Here is a 23,050-nt window from a genome sequence, read left to right on the forward strand (position 1 = left end):
GGTTACCTCACCGAACCTACAGCAAGCGTTCGTACCAGACAAGACAGAGAGAAGGAGTAGCCAGCAGCAACCGCAGCTCTGGCCTACACTCCCAGACAGAGCACAGAAGGAACCACCGCCACTACCGCTAGAGCGGATGCGATCCAGACAGACAAACAGATGAATCAACCAGTAGCAACCGCTGCTCTGGCTTGCACCCCTAAGACGGAGTACAGACAGAATGATTTCCTGTCGACCGCCGCTGGCGACAAGACAGTCGCAACCGATAGACAGTACAAGGCAAAACAGATAATACAACCTGACTGCACTAGAAGGGATGCCGAGTGCAGTCCCAAGGAATTACTCTAAGATAATCTTAGCAAACAATAGCAAAGGCTGATACTCCAGGTGAGTTAGCAGGAACAAACCATCATTACCAGCAAGGAATTCTGGGAGCAAAAGGTATTTATACTGCAAGCCATCAAAGGAAGCAGCTAAGCAATTTGCATGACAAGTGTATGCAAATTCCTCACCAGCAGAGCAACTCTGAAACTTGCAAAGCGAAGACAGGTCTCTTTTCCAGAAACCTGCAGCACTCAGACCTAAAGAATGGAAAAAACAGCTGTCTGCCCGTGCAGACAGCTGAGCAGATCATTACAGGTAGTTTGTGGAATCATTAAAGGATACCCAAACTGACATGTGACATGAGATAGACGTGTATGTACAGTGCCTAGCACACAAAAAAACTATGCTGTGTTCCTTTTGTTCTTTCTCTGCCTGAAAGAGTTAAATATCAGGTATGCAAGTGGCTGATCAGTCCTGACTCAGAAAGGAAGTGACTACAGTGTGACCCCCACTGATAAGAAATTCCCACTATAAAACACTTTCCTAGCAGAAAATGGCTTCTGAGAGCAAGAAAGAAGTAAAAAAGGGGAATTTCTTATCAGTGAGGGTCACACTGTAGTCCCTTCCTGTCTGAGTCAGGGTTTAGTCAGCCACTTGCATACCTGATATTTAACTCTTTCAGGCAGAGAAAGAAAAAAAGGAACACAGCATAGTTATTTGTGTAAATGTATGGGAGAGCAGGCAGGCACTCGGAGTTTGTATAGCCAAAAATTAGGAAGAAGTACCCAGTACACTATGTGCTCCAGACTAGCAAAGAAAAGGATTCTGCAGCAGTCAAAGGCATGAGAAAAAGTCTGGCACTATAGTGTTTAATGTACAAAAAATGGTATCACATCAAGTGAATATAAAGTGCATCAACAAGGCTTAGTAAGCAAAAATTAATATGCAGTAAAAAACATGTCAACATGGTATCTTCATACTCATCTGGATACAGGTGGGGGGCAGCGGAGGTGGGTGCCAAAGGGTGCACGGCCTAACGACCGTTTCGCATGGCTTACGCCAGGCTTTGTCAAAGGTGAAGTGTGCAACAGTGCTGGAGTGGCAGCGGAGCGTTTTTAAAGTGCAGTTAACGGCACTTCCGGTTCGCCATAATAGGCCACACACCATCCGGAAGTTAGAGGAACTAATGCCCTATGACCTATGAGCATTGTGGAACGCAAATGGTTACGCATGAAAAAGCCACGTGTACGCGTCAAAAATGACGTAAGCACACGCAAACCCATCATACCCAAAGCCTGTACAACGCTCTTTGAACGCAACAATTCCGCATAATGAAACGCGCATGAGCGTCAAGAATGACGCGTACAAGCGTCAAAAAATGATGCAAAAACACGCTACTCAAAAGGAAAGAGTCATGCATAAAAGTACCTGCATCACATGGAGCTACTATAAAGTGCTAAAATCATGCGTAATGATGGCTGCAATAGAAACTCCAGTCTATCTGCTCGTCAAAGGCGGGCAGTGAGAGACACCTGGGGTAAACAGCCATCAGTAGGCAGAAGATGGTGGTAGCCTAGCAGGACTCGGATATGGAACATTATCTCATTTCTGGCTTATTGACCTTTAAAGTGCTATGGCGTTATCTTAAAGGGCAAAAGAGGGTTAGTAACACCGGAGGGGAATAGGGTGGGTAGAGGGATAGTGAACCCAAAGGTGTGAAAATGAAGACCAGGAAAGGGGTGATATACAAACAGAATGGGTACACTAGGGGGAGTAGAAGTGGGAGCAATGTACAGCACCACAAAGAGAGGTAGTTGTTTCAATCCCAAAACGGCGTCTCACTAAAACAAACATATACATTTATAAATTTAATGGTACTTATCACAAAGCAATTTAAAATTTATTATATCAAAAGGTATGGCCATTGGGAATGAAAGGGCAACAAGAGGCAGCCAGGGGTGGGGGCACAAGAATCCCCAGCCAGGAACACCCAGAAGAATTAAGGATCAAGGAAGCATGCAAGATCTACATAGTCGTTTAGACCCAAAGGACCCATGGCATCGGTGCGTAGGATCCAGAGCGCCTCTTGTCTGAGTAAAAGTTTTTTCCTATCGCCTCCTCTACGAGGAGTATTGCAAATGTCAATACAAGCAAAAGACAAAAAAATTGGGGTTGCTTTGATGGAAAGTCGACATGTGTTCGACGATCCTTGGACAGCCTTTATTTTTGGGAAGCAGGCGAACGTGTTACAAAATACGTTCCTTCACCATCCTGGTGGTTTTGCCAACGTAAAAACGTTTGCATGGACACCACAAGGCATAAACCACAAATTTGGTTCTACATGTGGCAAAAAAAGAAACATTGTGATGGATCGGACCTAAAGTGTAGGACTTACCAGTTTTAATGAATTGACAAGCTTTGCAAAAGCCACATTTGTAGTTGCCAGATGAGGCAAGATCATTCAGCCAAGTGCGCTGTGGATGCTCGCGAAAGTCGATGTGTACTAGAAGGTCACCAATAGTTGGTGCCCTCTTAAATGCGATTAAAGGTTGAGGGGGTAAGGATTCTTTCACGAGTGGATCCTCCAAAAGTAGAGACCAGTTCCTACTAAAGGCCCATTTAATCTGACTGGCCATGGGTGAAAAATCAAAAGAGAAGACTCCTGTTCCCCTGGTGGACTTGGCACGCTTTTTCCTTTTTATAAGGTCAGATCTGTCTCTATCTAGAGCTTTTTTAATCGCTAGATTGAGTTTGTTTTCATCATAGCCCCGATTTAGGAGCCTCTGCTTTAGATTCTCAGCTTGGTTGAGGAAGTCCTGGACCGTAGTGTTGTTTCTGCGCAGTTGCAGAAACTGACCATAGGGGAGGGATTCTGTTACATGTTGTGGATGGTAACTCCTGCAGTGCAAGATGGTATTGGAAGCGGTGGGTTTTCGATAACTCCTTGTCGATATGCCTTCCTCTGTGACGGCCAATTCCAGATCAAGAAAGCTGATACTTTCTATTGACCACTCCATTGTGAAGAGCATATTGACCTCGTTGTGATTAAGATATTCCAAAAAGCACTGCAGGAGTGGAACATCTCCTGACCAAAAGGTCAGGATATCGTCCACATACCTGGACCACATCCTCAGAGCCGAGCGAAAGGGGTTATTGGGAGAGTGAATGTACATTTCTTCCCAGGCTCCCAAAAACAGGTTGGCATAGGTACAAGCTACCGGGGTCCCCATCGCCGTACCTGAGATCTGCTGGTACCAAGTTTTCCCAAACATAAAGGCATTATGAGTAAGGATGAACTCCAGACATTCGTACACAAATGCGTTGTGAGAAGCCTCCTTATTGGACTCTCTGTCGAGGTACATCCTCACGGCACTAATACCATCCATGTGTGCAATTCTGCTGTAAAGACTGGTAACATCAATGGTTACCAGCAGATCCCCTTTGCACCACGATGAGGACCCTAGGCCCTCCAAGTTGTCAATAGTATCACTGAGGTGTGAGGGGATAGAATGCAGCAGGGGTCGGAGGATGTGGTCCAGGTATCGTGATAGCCTTTCCGTGACCGCCCCCAGGCCTGAGACAATTGGTCGGCCTGGGGGATCGGTCAGGGATTTATGTATTTTCGGGAGGCAGTACCAAACAGGTTTAACTGGGAAGGCAGGGAGAAGGTTGTTTGCTAAAGTTGAGGTCAAAAAGCCTTTTTCGACTCCTCTTCTAAGAAGTGATCGAAGGGCAGAGTGGTAACTCATAGTGGGGTCTTTTTTAAGGGGGTTGTAAGTGGAGGTATCAGACAGTTGTCTCATAGCCTCTATCTTGTATTTCTCTGTAGAGAGGATTACCACTGATCCTCCCTTGTCGGCTTTGCGGATGGTGAGATCAGGACGATTTCTCAACCACCGCAAAGCATTACTTTCAATAGGGGATAAATTGGGGGTTGCTGTGGGGTAGATTAAGGCCTTGATATCATTATCTACTTGTTTTTCAAAGTGGTCAATGCAGGAACCTGCTTGAGTGGAAAAAGGCATAGTCGATTTGCATGGTTTAAATTTGATATCTTCAGTCATTGGTACAGCAACCAATGCTGATTCAACCAGAAGTTCATTCAGAGCTGTGATTTCTTCAAGTTGTGTCTCCTTCCATGAGCCTATAGTACTGAAACCAAGTGTTCCTACTGATTTCATATCAAGTTCTTCTGGGTTTTTTAAGGACAAAGTCTGCTCTGCCTTCATTTTTCCAAAATGGTGTTGAATATTTAGTTTCCTGATTCCTTTTTAGAGATCCACTTTAAATCGAGAGTAGTCGAATTGTTGCGTCAAAGAGTAATTCAGGCCTTTATTAAGTAGACTTTCTACCCCATCTGGTAATTCTACAGAGGTTAGATTCACCACACTGGTTTTGATGTTAGAAGGCATGGTTTCTAGTAGGTTACTTTCCTCTTCTTGCTTTTTCCTCTCGGTTTGTCTTCCCAGGTCACCCTTCTGCCTTTTTCTCCCTCTTCCTCGCCTGATGCGCCGCCTAAAGGGGCACCTGCTGGATTAGTTGGTGGTTTCCTCTTTGGGGTATGATTGGGACGCGGATTTGGGACGTCTTCCCCACTTGACTCAGAGTCGGTGGTCCAGTAACCCCTTGGTTGTTTAGGTAAATTGGGTTTCCCTTTGGGTTTGGGACCGTGAAGTTGTGCCCAGGAAAAGATTCTTCCAAACTTATAATCCTCTTTATCGCAAAGGAATTTTTGTAGCTTTCGTGCTTTGATGTTGTCTTGTACTGTTGCTAGCTTTTTGTCTATTTTGTCGACTGAGTTTTTAAAGTGTTCTTCAGTTACTAGATTTCTGAACTCAGTTTTATTTTCTGAAATAGCACTAGTAAGTAGGTTAAGTTCAATCCTGCTTCTATTTAAGACAATGGCCTCAATTCACTAAGATCATGCTAGAGATAAGGCAAGAGAAAACTTACCTCCACACGTGAGAGAGTTATCTTACCTCTTCATTCCTTAAGTTACCTCTCCTGTAGTTAATTTACCTCCTCTGTAGTTAATTTACCTCCTCTGTAGTTAATTTACCTCCTCTGTAGTTAATTTACCTCCTCTGTAGTTAATTTACCTCCTCTGTAGTTAATTTACCTCCTCTGTAGTTATTTTCACATGCAGCTAACGGCTGTTAGCCTGTCTTTAACTCTGGAGTTATTTTAAGGATTGGAGAGTTAATTTAAAGACAGAAGAGTTAACTTTAGGCTTGCCTGAGGTAAAATGTTTCCTGAATACTACATGCCTTATCACCATGGTAACAACTCTAGAAGAGTTATTAAAGACAGGAGATAAGTTTAGTGAATTGAGGCCATAGTCTTGTAGACGGGCTGAATGTTCCAAAAATTCTTGCTTCCAGGTTTCAACAAACTTCGGATCCTGTTTATATTCAGAGGGTTCCTGATACCTCCTAAAACCCCTGGCCACCAATTGCTCTCCCTTGTACCTCTCCAAAGTGGTGACCGTCCAGAAGACTCCCACTTCTCTCTCACATAATCTCCTCAGATTTTGTTCCAGCACCTTGGCACCCACAGAGCTGTTTGAGCCGCTTGATCCACCAGTATTAGTGAAAAAACTGGTGAGATCTGACCTCCCTGCTATAACGTTATCACCATGGACCGTTAATGGCTGATCAGCAATGTCCAAATCCTCAGGAGGACTATCCTCTTCGGTATTGGACATATCCGGTGCTCAACACCAAAAAAGCAAAAAGCTGGTACAAATGTATGGGAGAGCAGGCAGGCACTCGGAGTTTGTATAGCCAAAAATTAGGAAGAAGTACCCAGTACACTATGTGCTCAAGACTAGCAAAGAAAAGGATTCTGCAGCAGTCAAAGGCATGAGAAAAAGTCTGGCACTATAGTGTTTAATGTACAAAAAATGGTATCACATCAAGTGAATATAAAGTGCATCAACAAGGCTTAGTAAGCAAAAATTAATATGCAGTAAAAAACATGTCAACATGGTATCTTCATACTCATCTGGGTACAGGTGGGGGGCAGCGGAGGTGGGTGCCAAAGGGTGCACGGCCTAACGACCGTTTCGCATGGCTTACGCCAGGCTTTGTCAAAGTTGAAGTGTGCAACAGTGCTGGAGAGGCAGAGGAGCGTTTTTAAAGTGCAGTTAACGGCGCTTCCGGTTCGCCATAATAGGCCACACCCCCTCCGGAAGTTAGAGGAACTAATGCCCTATGACCTATGAGCATTGTGGAACGCAAATGGTTACGCATGAAAAAGCCGCGTGTACGCGTCAAAAATGACGGAAGCACACGCGAACTCATCATACCCAAAGCCTGTACAACGCTCTTTGAACGAAACAAATCCGCATAATGAAACGCGCATAAGCGTCAAGAATGACGCGTACAAGCGTCAAAAAATGACGCAAAAACGCGCTACTCAAAAGGAAAGAGTCATGCATAAAAGTACCTGCATCACATGGAGCTACTATAAAGTGCTAAAATCATGCGTAATGATGGCTGCAATAGAAACTCCAGTCTATCTGCTCGTCAAAGGCGGGCAGTGAGAGACACCTGGGGTAAACAGCCATCAGTACCTCTACCCATCCTATTCCCCTCCGGTGTTACTAACCCTCTTTTTCTCTTTAAGATAACGCCATAGCACTTTAAAGGCTAATAAGCCAGATATGAGATAATGTTCCATATCCGAGTCCTGCTAGGCTACCACCATCTTCTGCCTACTGATGGCTGTTTACCCCAGGTGTCTCTCACTGCCCGCCTTTGACGAGCAGATAGACTGGAGTTTCTATTGCAGCCATCATTACGCATGATTTGAGCACTTTATAGTAGCTCCATGTGATGCAGGTACTTTTATGCATGACTCTTTCTTTTTGAGTAGCGCGTTTTTGCGTCATTTTTTGACGCTTGTACGCGTCATTCTTGACGCTCATGCGCGTTTCATTATGCGGAATTGTTGCGTTCAAAGAGCGTTGTACAGGCTTTGGGTATGATGGGTTCGCGTGTGCATACGTCATTTTTGACGCGTACACGCAGCTTTTTCATGCGTAACCATTTGCGTTCCACAATGCTCATAGGTCATAGGGCATTAGTTCCTCTAACTTCCAGAGGGGGTGTGGCCTATTATGGCGAACCGGAAGCGCCGTTAACTGCACTTTAAAAACGCTCCGCTGCCTCTCCAGCACTGTTGCACACTTCACCTTTGACAAAGCCTGGTGTAAGCCATGCGAAACGGTCGTTAGGCCGTGCACCCTTTGGCACCCACCTCCGCTGCCCCCCACCTGTACCCAGATGAGTATGAAGATACCATGCTGACATGTTTTTTACTGCATATTAATTTTTGCTTACTAAGCCTTGTTGATTCACTTTATATTCACTTGATGTGATACCATTTTTTGTACATTAAACACTATAGTGCCAGACTTTTTCTCATGCCTTTGACTGCTATAGTTGTTTGTGTGCTAGGCACTGTACAAACACATGTCTATCTCATGTCTATCTCATCATGTCACATGTCACTACTTTAAGTAGTCTGAATGCTTCTTCTAGATAGTCTGTTTTGTCGAGGATGACTATTCCCGCCCTGTATCTGCTGATTTTATTATTATATCGGGGTTATTTCTAAGGAGCATTGAGTGCTGTTCTTTCTGATTTTGTTAGATTAGATGTGGAAAACGGGTTCTCCAATTCTAGGGCTTGTAAATCTTGTAAGACTAGTGCATAAAATGTATCAATGAAATTGCCTTTGGATGCTGAGGGGTAGAACCAGGATCTACCTTTTACATTGGTGACTATGTATTTTTTTTTCAATATTCAGTGATGATGCTTCTACCAGGCAAGTGGGTAAATTGTCATTGGCTGTGATAATTAATGATGTGTTGGGGTTGGTATGGAGGGCTTTAGTGTTTTTCTTTATTGCGAAGTGACGTTTTAATGTGAGTTTTCTAACGTAAGAATTTAGGTCAGTAAATAGCTCAAACATGTTTGAGGTCTTAGTGGGGCAGTAATACAATACAATAACATTTGTAAAGCGCTTTTCTCCCATAGGACTCAAAGCGCATAGCTGTGTCTCAGATTAATACAGGGTTGCAGGCTGGGTTGTGTTACAGAGGAGATAGTCAGATGTTCATGAATGCCAGACTGAAGAGGTAGGTTTTCAGTTTAGACTTAAATGCTTCCAGGGATGGAGCTGTCCTGATTGGGTGTGGCAGGGAGTTCCAAAGTGTAGGGGCAGCATGACAAAAGGCTCTGTCTCCAAAGGTTTTGAGGTGGACTCTGGGGGTGACCAAGGTGTTACGTCTTTTTGATCTAAGATTGTGGGGGGTGTGATGTAGTTGCAACAAGTCCTTCAGGTATCCAGGGCCCAGATTGTGCAAGGATTTGAATGTCAGTAAGCCAATCTTAAACAGAATTCTCCATTTTATCGGTAGCCAGTGGAGTGAGCTCAGGGTTGGTGTTATGTGGCAATGGCGGGGTTGGCTCGTTAACAGCCTTGCAGCGGCATTCTGTACTAATTGCAGGCGGCGTAAGTCTTTCTTATGCAGGCCTGTGTAGAGGACCTTGCAGTAGTCTAACCTTGATGTGACGAAGGCATGAACTAGGGTTGGAAGATCCTGTGTAGGAATTAGGTGTTTAATCCTTGCAATATTCCTTAGGTGAAAAAAGGAATGTTTCACAACAGCTGAGATTTGATTCCTGAAGCTTAATTTCCCATCAATCAGTACTCCCAGGCTGCGCACACAGTCTGAGTTGTTCAGGTCTGAGCTCCCTATCCTTAGCAGGGTTGGTTGAGACTGGGGCTGCTTTGCTGTTGAGCCCTGGCCCTCGATAACAAGATCCTCAGTTTTGTCAGCATTAAGTTTTAGCCAATTATTATTTATCCACTCCTGAAGCTCAGCTAAGCATGCGTTTATTTGTGGAGTAGGGTCTGTGACGTCAGGTTTGAATGACAAATATAGCTGGGTGTCATCAGCATAGCAATGATATGTCAGGCCATGTTTTTGTATGATTTCTCCAAGTGGCAGCATGTATATGGTGAACAGTAAAGGGGATAATATTGCGCCCTGAGGTACACCGTATTTTAGTGGTACAGGGTTGGAGAGGAAGGGCCCTAAGGCTACCCTTTGTGTTCTGCCAGGCAGGAAGGAGTTGAACCACCGGAGAACAATGTCATCTATGCCACAGTACTCTTGTAGCCTGTTGAGCAAGATTTCATGATCGATTGTGTCAAAAGCCGCTGAGAGGTCGAGCAAAATCAGGATGGAACATTGACCCTTGTCTCTTGCAATGAGCAGATCATTGCAAATCTTGGTGAGGGCTGTTTCACAGCTGTGATATTTCCTGAAGCCAGATTGAAGAGGGTCAAGGATGTTTTCTGGAGAGCCTGGCTTCAAGTTGGGAGGTAGACAGCCTTTTCAATAACTTTTCCCAGAAAGGGGAGGTTTGAGACAGGTCTGTAGCTGTTTAGAGCAGTAAGAGAGTCCTTTTTCCAGGAGGGTGATCTCTTGTTTGGACAATGTATGACTGGATAAGTTAAAGATGCATCTGGTGTTCTAGGGTATTTTTATGTTTGTACTGGCGGGGAGGGGGGTTGCATTCTGTTTCTTTTTTCACCCTCTTCCTCTACATCCTCTTCTTCTAGATCGGCCAGGGGTCTTTTCAAATTGTTCCATGGTTGTAACCGTGAATAGCTGGCCTTGGGACTGTGCAATTGTGTTAGTAGGGACGTTCTGGGAGAGGAAGGAGAGGAGCTCTAAAAAGAGGACACTAGTATGTCATTGGGCCTGTCGTTTTGGATACTTTAAATCATTTTGCATTGGCTTAAAATAATTTTTATTGTTGTTTGTTGGGTCTTTCACAGGGAGTTTTTGATATTAGTGTGCTGGTGGGGGGGGGGGGGGGGGGTGAGAAAGCAGTAGTAGAAACGGAGTGGGAGTTTGGCTGTGGGGAGAGCTTGGATGGGGAAGGTTCGGGTGAGGGGGGTATGGTTTCACAGTTCTATGGGTGGCGATTTTACTGCTTCTTCATTTGTGAGGGTAGTTGGGGGGGGGGGGGGTCATGGCCTGTGAAATTGCAATTTGGTCTATTGAGTTGTAGGTTGCTCGATTTAATGCCACTCTATGTTTGTGTGGTTGGTAGTGGCGTGCTTGTAGTTATAGGGGCTTTGTTTGTTTTTCTGGGAGTTTTGGACTTAGTTTGCTGTCGTGGTGGTTTTGGTATGGTTGTTGGGTTGGGCAGCACATCTGATTTATTTTTTTAAAGGAAAATGCATTGGGAGGTGGTGTAGGTGCAGTGAAGTAAGGGGTGCAGTTCTGTGTTGCTCCTGAGTTCATTTAGTTTTGAATTGCTGGAGTTGGTCCGGATGGGAGTTCACCAGATGATATGGTTAATTTTGGTGTTGGATGTGGTGTCGGTGCAGATTGTGGGGGTGAGATGGGTGGTGGTGTGTATGGTGGATATCTATAAATAAGTGGTGGTGGTATTTTCATGCTCGTTAGGGGTAGGAGTGCCTGGGGTGGGGGTTTGTGCAACATGGGTGCAAGTGGGGGGCGGTTGGGAGGGATTTAGGTTTGTTTCTCTCGCGCGGTGTTCCGTGTAGGCCAACCAGTGCCTATTGAGTTTAAGTTTTGCATCCACGGTATCACGTTCAAAATGCTTTGACCGTGAGGTGAGGTTAGAATAGAGTAAGTAGTATTGTGAGTTTTTGGAATGCAGTCCCAGATAGTCCTTGCATTCTGTAATGCTGCTTTGTAATTCCTCAATTATACTTTTTCATTTAGTAATGATTCTCTCCATCATTCCCTCGCTACATGATTCTAGGTAAATGTACCAGTCTTTAGTAAAGACTAAATCTTTCGGGAAGGCTGTGAGGGTTTTTACTCGTACCCCGTCGGGCGAGATCTTCTCCTCGATGTATGTTTGCTGCATGACTATGTCAGCTACAGTGGCTTGCAAAAGTATTCAGCCCCCTTGAAGTTTTCCACATTTTGTCACATTACTGCCACAAACATGAATCAATTTTATTGGAATTCCACGTGAAAGACTATTATTATTATTATTATTTATTGTATTTATAAAGCGCCAACATATTACGCAGCGCTAACTAAGACTAATACAAAGTGGTGTACACGTGAGAAGTGGACTGAAAATCATACATGATTCCAAACATTTTTTACAAATCAATAACTGCAAAGTGGTGTGTGCGTAATTATTCAGCCCCCTGAGTCAATACTTTGTAGAACCACCTTTTGCTGCAATTACAGCTGCCAGTTGTGTAGGGTATGTCTCTACCAGCTTTGCACATCTGGAGACTGACATCCTTGCCCATTCTGCTTTGCAAAACAGCTCCAGCTCAGTCAGATTAATTATTTATTTATTTATTGTATTTATAAAGCGCCAACATATTATGCAGCGCTGAACATTCATTTAGGTTACAGACAATATTTAGGGGTGACATACAGCAATATGACAATACAGGAATACAAGAAAACCAGATCACACAGCACAGTATGAGTACCAGGTAATGCTTAGTCAGTCACTGGATGGAGTATGGAGATTAGGCAAGTTAGGTTCACTCAGATGCATAGCATGGGTTCACAGTAATGGAGGTGCAAGATCAGGTAGGACACAAAAGGAGGAGGACCCTGCCCAAAAGGCTTACAATCTAGAGATTAGATGGACAGCGTTTGTGAACAGCAGTTTTCAGATCTTGCCACAGATTCTCGATTGGATTTAGATCTGGACTTTGACTGGGCAGTTCTAACGCATGGATATGTTTTGTTTTAAACCATCCCATTGTTGCCCTGGCTTTATGTTTAGGGTCATTGTCCTGCTGGAGGGTGAACCTCCGCCCCAGTCTCAAGTCTTTTGCAGACTCCAAGAGGTTTTCTTCCAAGATTGCCCAGTATTTGTCTCCATCCATCTTCCCATCAACTTTGTCCAGCTTCCTTGTCCCTGCTGAAGAGAAGCAACCCCAAAGCATGATGCTGCCACCACCATATTTGACAGTGGGGATGGTGTGTTCTGAGTGATATGCAGTGTTAGTTTTCCGCCGCACATAGCGTTTTGCATTTTGGCCAAAAAGTTCCATTTTGGTCTCATCTGACCAGAGAACCTTCTTCCACATGTTTGCTGTATCCCCCACATGGCTTGTGGCAAACTGAAAACGGGACTTCTTATGATTTTCTGTTAACAATGGCTTTCTTCTTGCTACTCTTTCATAAAGGTCAACTTTGTGCAGTGCACGACTAACAGTTGTCCTATGAACAGATTCCCCCACCTGAGATGTAGATCTCTGCAGCTCGTCCAGAGTCACCATGGGCCTCTTGACTGCATTTCTGATTAGCACTCTCCTTGTTCGGCCTGTGAGTTTAGGTGGACGGCCTTGTCTTGGTAGGTTTACAGTTGTGCCATACTCCTTCCATTTCTGAATGATCACTTGAGCAGTGCTCCGTGGGATGTTCAAGGCTTTAGAAATCTTTTTGTAGCCTAAGCCTGCTTTAAATTTCTCAATAACTTTATCCCTGACCTGTCTGGTGACCTGTCTGGTGTGTTCTTTAGACTCCATGGTGTTGTTGCTGCTAAGATTCTCTTAGACAACCTCTGAGATCGTCACAGAGCAGCTGTATTTCTACTGACATTAGATTACACACAGGTGCACTCTATTTAGTCATTAGCACTCATCAGGCAATGTCTATGGGCAACTGACTTCACTCAGACCAAAGGGGGTTGAATAATTAAGCACACCCCACTTTGCAGTTATTTATTTGTAAAAAAATGATTGGAATCGTGTATGATTTTTGTTCCACTTCCGTACACCACTTTGTATTGGTCTTTCACGTGAAATTCCAATAACATTGATTCATGTTTGTGGCAGTAATGTGACAAAATGTGGAAAACTTCAAGGAGGGGGGGGGGGGGGGCGAATACTTTTGCAAGCCACTGTATATTGAAGAATCCTGCTTTTTTAAAGGCAGTTTCAAGTTTTTGAAAAACAGGTTTTAGATCAATGTCTGATAGGTTGAGAGTTGGGTTTGGTGTTGTGGGGTCTGAGTCTTGTGCTGGTGTGGGAGACATTTTGACCTGTAATAGTAAGTTAGCTCTGCGCATGGCTCTATCTTCAGTGAGATCCATTTTGGAATGGCTGCAACCGGTGTTCAGTGCCTGTGCAGTTAAGCATCGGCCAAGTAAACTTGTAAAACAGATTAAGGGGGAACCCCAAGAACCCAATATAGTGTAGTATGCACTGTAACTTAAGGGTGTAGAAGGAGAATTAGAATGTTATACTCACAAATCTGGGTTACCATATCAGGCAACCACTTTGAAGGCAGGTGGGGAGTATTAGACCTGTCCCCACTAAGGATAAAGAAGTCGCTCTCTGTAGATTGGAAAAAAGGGAACCAAGTCCCCTCCACCAGGGGCGGACACACTTTTTGCACAGTTGTACAGAGGCGGCAAAAGTATAAAAGTAGGATAAAATGTTTTAAAAGCAACTGCCAATGCATACTACACTATATTTGGCTCTTGATGTCCCTACTCTGTGTTTAGCATACTCATGTATAATGTATTTGCATTGCACTGAATCCCTACTGTTGTCTTTTTTTATTTCAGTTGCCAATAGTTTTCCTTTTTTTCTCTCAGCTTTTTATAGGTTTTGGCTTTCCATATGAAGGCCCTGCCCCCTTGGAAGCAGTAGCCAATGGCTGTGTGTTCCTGCAACCACGCTTCAATCCTCCACATAGCTCTCTCAATCATGAATTCTTCCGTGGAAAGCCAACGTCCAGAGAGGTATGAGAGGCTCAGTGTTCTGTCAAGGCTGAGTAATCTGTGAATGTAAGAGTCATGTAAAATATTTCACAAAGATTTCTCTATTGGTGCTCTTAACCCACTCCAGCTATTAAAAAAAAGAAAACTTTCACCGAAAAAAATACATTAAGTTTATGAGTTAAAGTGTACCTGAGATGGGGCCTTAAAAAGAAAATATACTTACCTGGGGCTTCCTCCAGACCCCTCTGGCCTGATTCCCTCGTCGGCCTCAGTCTTGCGCAATTTGTCCGCAACTGGTCCCGGGAAAGTCGTCCAGTCTGGGCCAATCAGTTCGGCTGTGCACGCTTCCCTGCCATGCTCTAGAGATGTCGCGAACAGTTCGCCTGCGAACGGTTCCAGGCAAACTTTGGGGGTTCACGTTCGCTTGCATCAGGCGAACTTTTGCGGAAGTTCGATTCACGCCATAATGCTCTATTGAGCAAAACTTTGACCCTCCATATCACTGTCAGCAGACACATTATTGCCCAACACACTTCTCTCACTGCTGGAGGCCCGCCCACCCTCCCTCCTCCAAGCAAGGTCCTTATACCATTTGACTCTGTTGTCTGCCTACACTAATTAGTTATGGGACAGCTGCTACACACTCTGCTAGGGAGATTTTAATTAGCCTCTTGTGGGTCCCCTCCTCCCTCCTCCCACCCTTCTACCTATTCCCTCCTACCGGAGGGAGGAGGGTCTCATCTGCCAGGGAATTATACTATTTCAAAAAACAGTTTACATCATACCATGGCTGGGAATCGAACCCAGATCTCACTGTGCGGTGGGCAAGTCACCCTAACCACTGTACCACTACAGTAGTAACTGAAGCTGGCCTAAAATTTACCATTTATGCTCAATGCAATAGAAACATTAGGTTGCTTAAAGGGAACCTTAACTGAGAGTGATATGGATGTTTCCTGTAAACAATACCAGTTGCCTGGCAGTCCTGTCCGAATTCTAGCGGTTTTATTTATGCAGGAAAAGATGTCATATGGATATGTGTTACGTTTTAATGTTCTATGCAAAATTTAATTGTAAAGTGAAAAGTTAGAGTACTTTATATTGCTCTGTGACATAGCATATTCCAGGTAGTGTTGGGCGAACATCTAGATGTTCGGGTTCGGGCCGAACAGGCCGAACATGTCCGCGATGTTCGGGTGTTCGACCCGAACTCCGAACATAATGGAAGTCAATGGGGACCCGAACTTTTGTGCTTTGTAAAGCCTCCTTACATGCTACATACCCCAAATTTACAGGGTATGTGCACCTTGGGAGTGGGTACAAGAGGAAAAAAAATTTAGCAAAAAGAGCTTATAGTTTTTGAGAAAATCGATTTTAAAGTTTCAAAGGGAAAACTGTCTTTTAAATGCGGGAAATGTCTGTTTTCTTTGCACAGGTAACATGCTTTTTGTCGGCATGCAGTCATAAATGTAATACATATAAGAGGTTCCAGGAAAAGGGACCGGTAATGCTAACCCAGCAGCAGCACACGTGATGGAACAGGAGGAGGGTGGCGCAGGAGGAGAAGGCCACGCTTTGAGACACAACAACCCAGGCCTTGCATGAGGACAAGAAGCGTGCGGATAGCATGCTTTGTACCACCATGCAGTCATAAATGTAATAAAGATAAGTGGTTCAATAAACAGGGACCACGCGGCAACGCTAACCCAGCAGCAGCACACGTGATGGAACAGGAGGAGGCGCAGGAGGAGAAGGCCACGCTTTGTGAGACACAACAACCCAGGCCTTGCATGAGGACAAAAAGCGTGCGGAGAGCATGCTTTGTACCGCCATGTAGTCATAAATGTAATAAAGATAAGAGGTTCAATAAACAGGGACCACGCGGCAACGCTAACCCAGCAGCAGCAGCAGCAGCAGCACACGTGATGGAACAGGAGGAGGCGCAGGAGGAGAAGGCCACGCTTTGTGAGACACAACAACCCAGGCCTTGCATGAGGACAAAAAGCGTGCGGATAGCATGCTTTGTACCGCCATGTAGTCATAAATGTAATAAAGATAAGAGGTTCCATAAACAGGGACCAGCAACGGTAACCCAGCAGCAGCAGCAGCAGCAGCAGCACACGTGATGGAACAGGAGGAGGCGCAGGAGGAGAAGGCCACGCTTTGTGAGACACAACAACCCAGGCCTTGCATGAGGACAAAAAGCGTGCGGATAGCATGCTTTGTACCGCCATGTAGTCATAAATGTAATAAAGATAAGAGGTTCAATAAACAGGGACCACGCGGCAACGCTAACCCAGCAGCAGCAGCAGCAGCAGCACACGTGATGGAACAGGAGGAGGCGCAGGAGGAGAAGGCCACGCTTTGTGAGACACAACAACCCAGGCCTTGCATGAGGACAAAAAGCGTGCGGATAGCATGCTTTGTACCGCCATGTAGTCATAAATGTAATAAAGATAAGAGGTTCCATAAACAGGGACCGGCAACGGTAACCCAGCAGCAGCAGCAGCAGCAGCAGCACACGTGATGGAACAGGAGGAGGCGCAGGAGGAGAAGGCCACGCTTTGTGAGACACAACAACCCAGGCCTTGCATGAGGACAAAAAGCGTGCGGATATAGCAGCAATGCTTTTTGCCGCCATGCAGTCATAAATGTAATACAGATGAGAGGTTCAATAAACAGGGACCGGAAACGCTAAACCATCCCAGATGTTCATCGGTCATGTTACTTGGTTGGGGTCCAGGAGTGTTGCGTAGTCGTTTCCAATCCAGGATTGATTCATTTTAATTTGAGTCAGACGGTCTGCATTTTCTGTGGAGAGGCGGATACGCCGATCTGTGATGATGCCTCCGGCAGCACTGAAACAGCGTTCCGACATAACGCTGGCTGCCGGGCAAGCCAGCACCTCTATTGCGTACATTGCCAGTTCGTGCCAGGTGTCTAGCTTCATGCCCGGTTTCAGGTCCAGCGGTGCCAGCCACAAATCCGTCTGTTCCTTTATTCCCCTCCAAATTTCCTCCCCTGTGTGCTGCTTATCCCCAAGGCAGATCAGCTTCAGCAACGCTTGCTGACGCATGCCAACAGCTGTGCTGCACTGCTTCCACGATCCTACTGCTGCTGGTGCTGGGTTAGCGTTTCCGGATGAGGTACAGCTTTGAGATGCGTTGGAGGAGAAGGAGTCAGAGAGGTAGGTGCTGCTGTTGTTATCCAGTGGGAGGGACGGCGGTGCAGCTGTTTGCGGCGTGGGCAACACCCGCGCCGTAGCAGGTGAGGAATCACTGCCAGGCTCCACAAGGTTCACCCAGTGCGCGGTAAGGGAGATGTATCGACCCTGGCCGAACGCACTTGTCCAGGTGTCAGTGGTGAGGTGAACCTTGCAGGCAACGGCATTCTTCAAGCTTCGGGTTATTTAGCTGACCACGTGCTCATGCAACTCAGGCACTGCAGAGCGCGCAAAGTGGTAGCGGCTGGGAACCACGTAACGTGGGATGGCCACTGACATCATGCCCTTGAAGCTGTTTGTCTCCACCACTCGATATGGCAGCATTTCGCAGGCCAGAAGCTTGGCTATGCTGGCTGGCTGTTACTGCCACGGCCCGCGGGTCATTTGCTGGCAATTTCCTCTTGTGCTCAAACATCTCAGAGACAGACAACTCAACCGTAGCACTGCACACCGAAGGGCTGTTGGTTGTTGTGTTTGATGAACACTGGGAGACCTCAAGAGCACTAGTCCGGAAAGTGACAGTGTCAGCATCGTCTGATGTTTGTGAATGTTGTGAACCACGCAATGGCTGGGCTACTGCTGCTGCTGAGGCGGGTCTGGTGGTGAGTCTGGTGAACCCAAGGGAGGCAGTGTTGCTGGTGGTACGGTGGTACCCTGTCCTGCCGCGTTTGCCCACAGAGTGGGATGTTTGGATAGAATGTGGCGGCTCATGCTGGTGGTGGAGAGGTTGTTAATACTTTTCCCCCTGCTCAGGCGGGTCTTGCACACCTTGCAAATCGCCATGGTAACATCCTCAGTGCAGTCTTCAAAGAAAGCCCAGACTTTAACTGGCTGAGGACTCGGACCTCGTGCGTGATGTGCTGGTGCTGCTTAACCCACTGCTGGACGCTTGAGAGGTCATCCAAGTAATTATCTGGTCCTGTTCTTTTGGATCTGTGAGGGTTGTTGTCCTGGACAACATGGGCAGTATTGAGTGGGTTTTCTTGGGTGCTCCCCTGTGGCCTGTACGTGAACCGTCAGGGGAAACACCTCTTCCCTTGCCCCTCCCTCTTTCACCGGATTTCTTCCTCATTTCACTTAAAGTACACGCTGACTGGCAGCAGTACAGTGGCAGTACAGAAATGCTATACAGTGGTGGGTGAGCGGTGTACCACTATTGTCAGCAGTGACACAGAGCACAATGCTATACAGTGGCGGGTGAGCGGTGTACTACTGTTCCCAGCAGAATCAGAGTGGCAGTAAACAATGGTATATAGTCTGGCTGAGCGGTGTACACAGAGTGTCAGTAAACAATGGTATATAGTCTGGCTGAGCGGTGTACACACAATGCTATATAGTCTGCTATATAGTGTCAGTAAACAATGGTATATAGTCTGGCTGAGCGAGCGGTGTACTACTGTTCCCAGCAGAATCAGAGTGGCAGTAAACAATGGTATATAGTCTGGCTGAGCGGTGTACACAGAGTGTCAGTAAACAATGGTATATAGTCTGGCTGAGCGGTGTACACACAATGCTATATAGTCTGCTATATAGTGTCAGTAAACAATGGTATATAGTCTGGCTGAACGAGCGGTGTACTACTGTTCCCAGCAGACACAGAACAGTACACAGAATGCTATATAGTGTGGCTGAACGAGCGGTGTACCACTGTTCCCAGCAGACACAGAACAGTACACAGAATGCTATATAGTGTGGCTGAACGAGCGGTGTACCACTGTTCCCAGCAGACACAGAACAGTACACAGAATGCTATATAGTGTGGCTGAACGAGCGGTGTACTACTGTTCCCAGCAGACACAGAACAGTACACAGAATGCTATATAGTGTGGCTGAACGAGCGGTGTACCACTGTTCCCAGCAGACACAGAACAGTACACAGAATGCTATATAGTGTGGCTGAACGAGCGGTGTACCACTGTTCCCAGCAGACACAGAACAGTACACAGAATGCTATATAGTGTGGCTGAACGAGCGGTGTACTACTGTTCCCAGCAGACACAGAACAGTACACAGAATGCTATATAGTGTGGCTGAACGAGCGGTGTACCACTGTTCCCAGCAGACACAGAACAGTACACAGAATGCTATATAGTGTGGCTGAACGAGCGGTGTACTACTGTTCCCAGCAGACACAGAACAGTACACAGAATGCTATATAGTGTGGCTGAACGAGCGGTGTACTACTGTTCCCAGCAGACACAGAACAGTACACAGAATGCTATATAGTGTGGCTGAACGAGCGGTGTACTACTGTTCCCAGCAGCGACACACAATGACTGGGGGGGACCCTGGCTAGCGTGGCTGGAGCGCGAACTACCCTGCCTGCCTACCCAAAGCTAAACCCACAGACAAATGGCGGAGATATGACGTGGTTCGGGTATTTATTTACCCGAACCACGTGACAGTTCGGCCAATCAGAGCGCGTTCGGGTCCGAACCACGTGACCCGTTCGGCCAATCACAGCGCTAGCCGAACGTTCGGGGAACGTTCGGCCATGCGCTCTTAGTTCGGCCATATGGCCGAACGGTTTGGCCGAGCACCGTCAGGTGTTCGGCCGAACTCGAACATCACCCGAACAGGGTGATGTTCTGCAGAACCCGAACAGTGGCGAACACTGTTCGCCCAACACTAATTCCAGGCTGTGAGGCCTATAAGATTATTCTAGTTACAAAAAGTCAGAGCATTCTTGTTTATGCTAGTGCATGGCCTTGATATTTAAAGAGGCTTCTGTGTGAAGACAGGAAGCAAGTTAAACTTACATTACTGCAGTAATTATATATGCACATATTCTTAATTCTTACAAATATATTAATCTAAATATTAATGATCAATACAGACCCTTTAAAGAAAGAAATAGTTATTGTTAAACCCTATATAATAGAATCTATTACTTTAAAATATATTTAAAAGCTAGTGTGAAATTGTTTTAGTTTTAGAAGATGTTGACATGTTTCTTAGCTTGAAGGCCAAGGCCAGCAAAACATTTCCCAGACAGAGAAAGCCAAAATATGAGAGATATAAAATATAAAACAAGGGGTTTTCCCAATTAGTTAAAGATGACTCCATGATGCCACCTGGCGTCAACATTATTAATACTGTTTGTTATTTGTTATGAAAGGCTGACCTCTGCCGGTTGAAATTAGATATTTATTTCTTCATCAGAAAGACAAATCTATGGAAAAGGATTTTATATTATCAAGATTTAATGTGCAATTTTTTCTTTTATGATTGTTTTAAGAAGAATTATATAATAAGCTTTATATTTAAATAAGTATATTAGAAGCCTTGTATGTTTCAATAAGCCTTAAATTGCTGAAGGCTCTCACAGGTCTGGTTACAGTGTCAACCTGACCAATCTCATGTCTGGGGAAGTACCAAGACATTCCAACATAATTAGCAGCGAACACTTTATCAGAAATGCGTCATAAATGACATTGTTTAGTCTCCATGTCTGGGTCAGCCAACAGACAAGATGGCTGTTGACGTCCATTTTTAATTAAGTGCGTCAGAAATGACCCTATATCAAATGTCAAGCATTTCAAATGACGTAAATTCCCACAAGATAAGGTAATTAAGAATTTATAAACAATAATAATGTGACTTAGGTAATCAAAACATGATAAAGCATTGACGCACGGAAGCTTTAGCCAATCAGAGTCTGGGATTCAGGGAAAGTCCAGATTAGGCAGCCATATTGTCTCCAACCCCTATAAAAGTAGAAGCTGAAAGCTCATAGTTTGCACAAGCCCAACAATCTCCTGAGAAGACACATGAGGCAGAAGCTACCTTCCCACAAGTGGTTCTAGATGCTGAAGAGATGACAGAGAAGGGGTAGTATGCTTAATATTCTGGTGATTTACTTTATTAATTTTTCAGCATTAAGTTTTATTAAGATGTTAGCAAGAAGTTTTTTAGAAGCTATTTTTTTATGCTATTTCTTTAAGAAGATTACTACAAGTTTTACACAGCTACTAGATACACAGCTATTGATACAGATGAGACTACTTTTGATCTTATTCTACATAACACAACCGTTATATTACTTTTTGAATGTACTTAGAAGATTGATAATTGCTTGGCTCTAAAGCCTTGATAAGATGGAATACTGTTATAAGGAAACACTACTTGGAACTGTTCATATTTTGTATATATGCTGTATGATAAGCAAATACAATTTTTTCTATAAAATCATATACTGAGTGCTCTGATTCATTTCAAGGTATACCGTCAATCTATAATTACTGTTATAGAGGGTTCAGACCCCACTATGCCGGATTTATATGATAGCAACGCTTTAAGGGCTGGTCCTTTACTGAGTTGGCAATCATGAAAAAGGCAAGAACCGCTCAGGTTTTTGACAGTCCAGCTGATCTTTGTGACTGCAATAGTGGCTGAATCACACCCTGAAACAAGCATGCAGCTAATCCAGTCTGACTTCAGTCAGAGCACCTGATCTGCATGCTTGTTCAGGGGCTGTGGCTAAAAGTATTAGATCAACAGAATCAGCAGGCGATTCAGGCAACTGGTATTATTTTAAAAGAAAAAATCCATATCCTTCTCCGTTTAGGTTCCCTTTAAGGATTTGTAGCATAAAAGCCAACTCACATTGGCTTGGATTTGAACCTGGGTCTCACTGTGTGGTGGGCAAGCACCCTAACCTATGTACCACAACAGTAGTAACTGAAGCTGGCCTAAAATTTACCATTTATGCTCAATACAAGAGAAAAAGTAGACAAGACAAATAACATTTATATCACACTTTTCTCCTGGCGGACTCAAAGCACCAGAGCTGCAGCCACTAGGGCATGCTCTATAGGTGTCACGATTGTGGAACTTTCCCCGTGATCAGCGCACAACGCGTGCGCTGACACGGCGGAGATCCTCCACAAGCGTATAATTTGCAGGAACCCAGCAAAAGGTGCTACGCACCTGTAGAGGGAAATTCCTGTCGGCAGATGGCGCTGGGGAGTGCAGAGGAACCAATCCTCTGTACCTCCACAAGTGCCAGACAGGAATTGTACGAAGCGCAGAACGCAATCGCAAGAGAGGCGATTGCGAATGAGAGAGCAAAAGGGATAGGTTGTATGTGTGTGCGCCAATCCAGTCGCCACTCCGCGACCGCGCACACACAACAGCAGATACGAAATAGGAACGCGATCGCGAGAGGTGCGATCGCGAGACGTGACACAAGGCAGAACGGAATAGAATACGAGGGTAGCAAAGGCACAGCAAATACAATAAGGAGATATGGAAAATAACAACGCTAGCTAACCGCGAACACCGCACTCATTCGCAACAGTGCACGCGGTTATGCGCGATCTCCACGTGATAAGCACAATAGAGACAAGCACGCCTAACTAACCATAAACAGACAAACATGAAACAGGGGACGCGAGCACTTGCTTAACGGTTACCTCACCGAGCCTGTAGCAAGCGCAGCGGACAAAACAGACACACGAAAAACAAGAACTAGGCAGGAAGGATCCACCGCTCTTCCGCCAGAGCAAGTGTGATCCAAGCAGGAACACAGATCAGAAAGATCCACAGCCGCTAACGCTAGCGGCTAGTGCGATCTCAGCAAGACAGAACGATTCGCTATCAACCGCCGCTGGTGACAGCGCAATCGCGACCGACAAGACAGAACAGAAGGATCCCCAGCGCTCGCACAAAGTAGCTAGCGCGATCCCAGGAGACAGAACAGAAGGATCCCCAGCGCTAGCACAAAGTAGCTAGCGCGATCCCA

The 23,050-nt window shown here is 45.3% G+C and overlaps 1 protein-coding gene across 6 annotated transcripts in view; it reads left to right on the top strand.

The window, feature by feature from the left end:
* MGAT5B (alpha-1,6-mannosylglycoprotein 6-beta-N-acetylglucosaminyltransferase B) overlaps window positions 1-23,050 on the top strand; it is a 1,094,162-nt gene that overhangs the window by 697,326 nt on the left and 373,786 nt on the right. For all 6 annotated transcript variants that reach the window (XM_068263667.1, XM_068263670.1, XM_068263672.1 and 3 more), the window contains one exon: window positions 13,959-14,105. In XM_068263667.1, coding sequence (XP_068119768.1) covers window positions 13,959-14,105 — 147 coding nt within the window. The remainder of the gene's footprint in view (window positions 1-13,958; window positions 14,106-23,050) is intronic.

This window comes from Hyperolius riggenbachi, chromosome 12 (genome assembly GCF_040937935.1).
Source record: "Hyperolius riggenbachi isolate aHypRig1 chromosome 12, aHypRig1.pri, whole genome shotgun sequence".
In the NCBI taxonomy this organism is placed as follows: Eukaryota; Metazoa; Chordata; class Amphibia; order Anura; family Hyperoliidae; genus Hyperolius; species Hyperolius riggenbachi.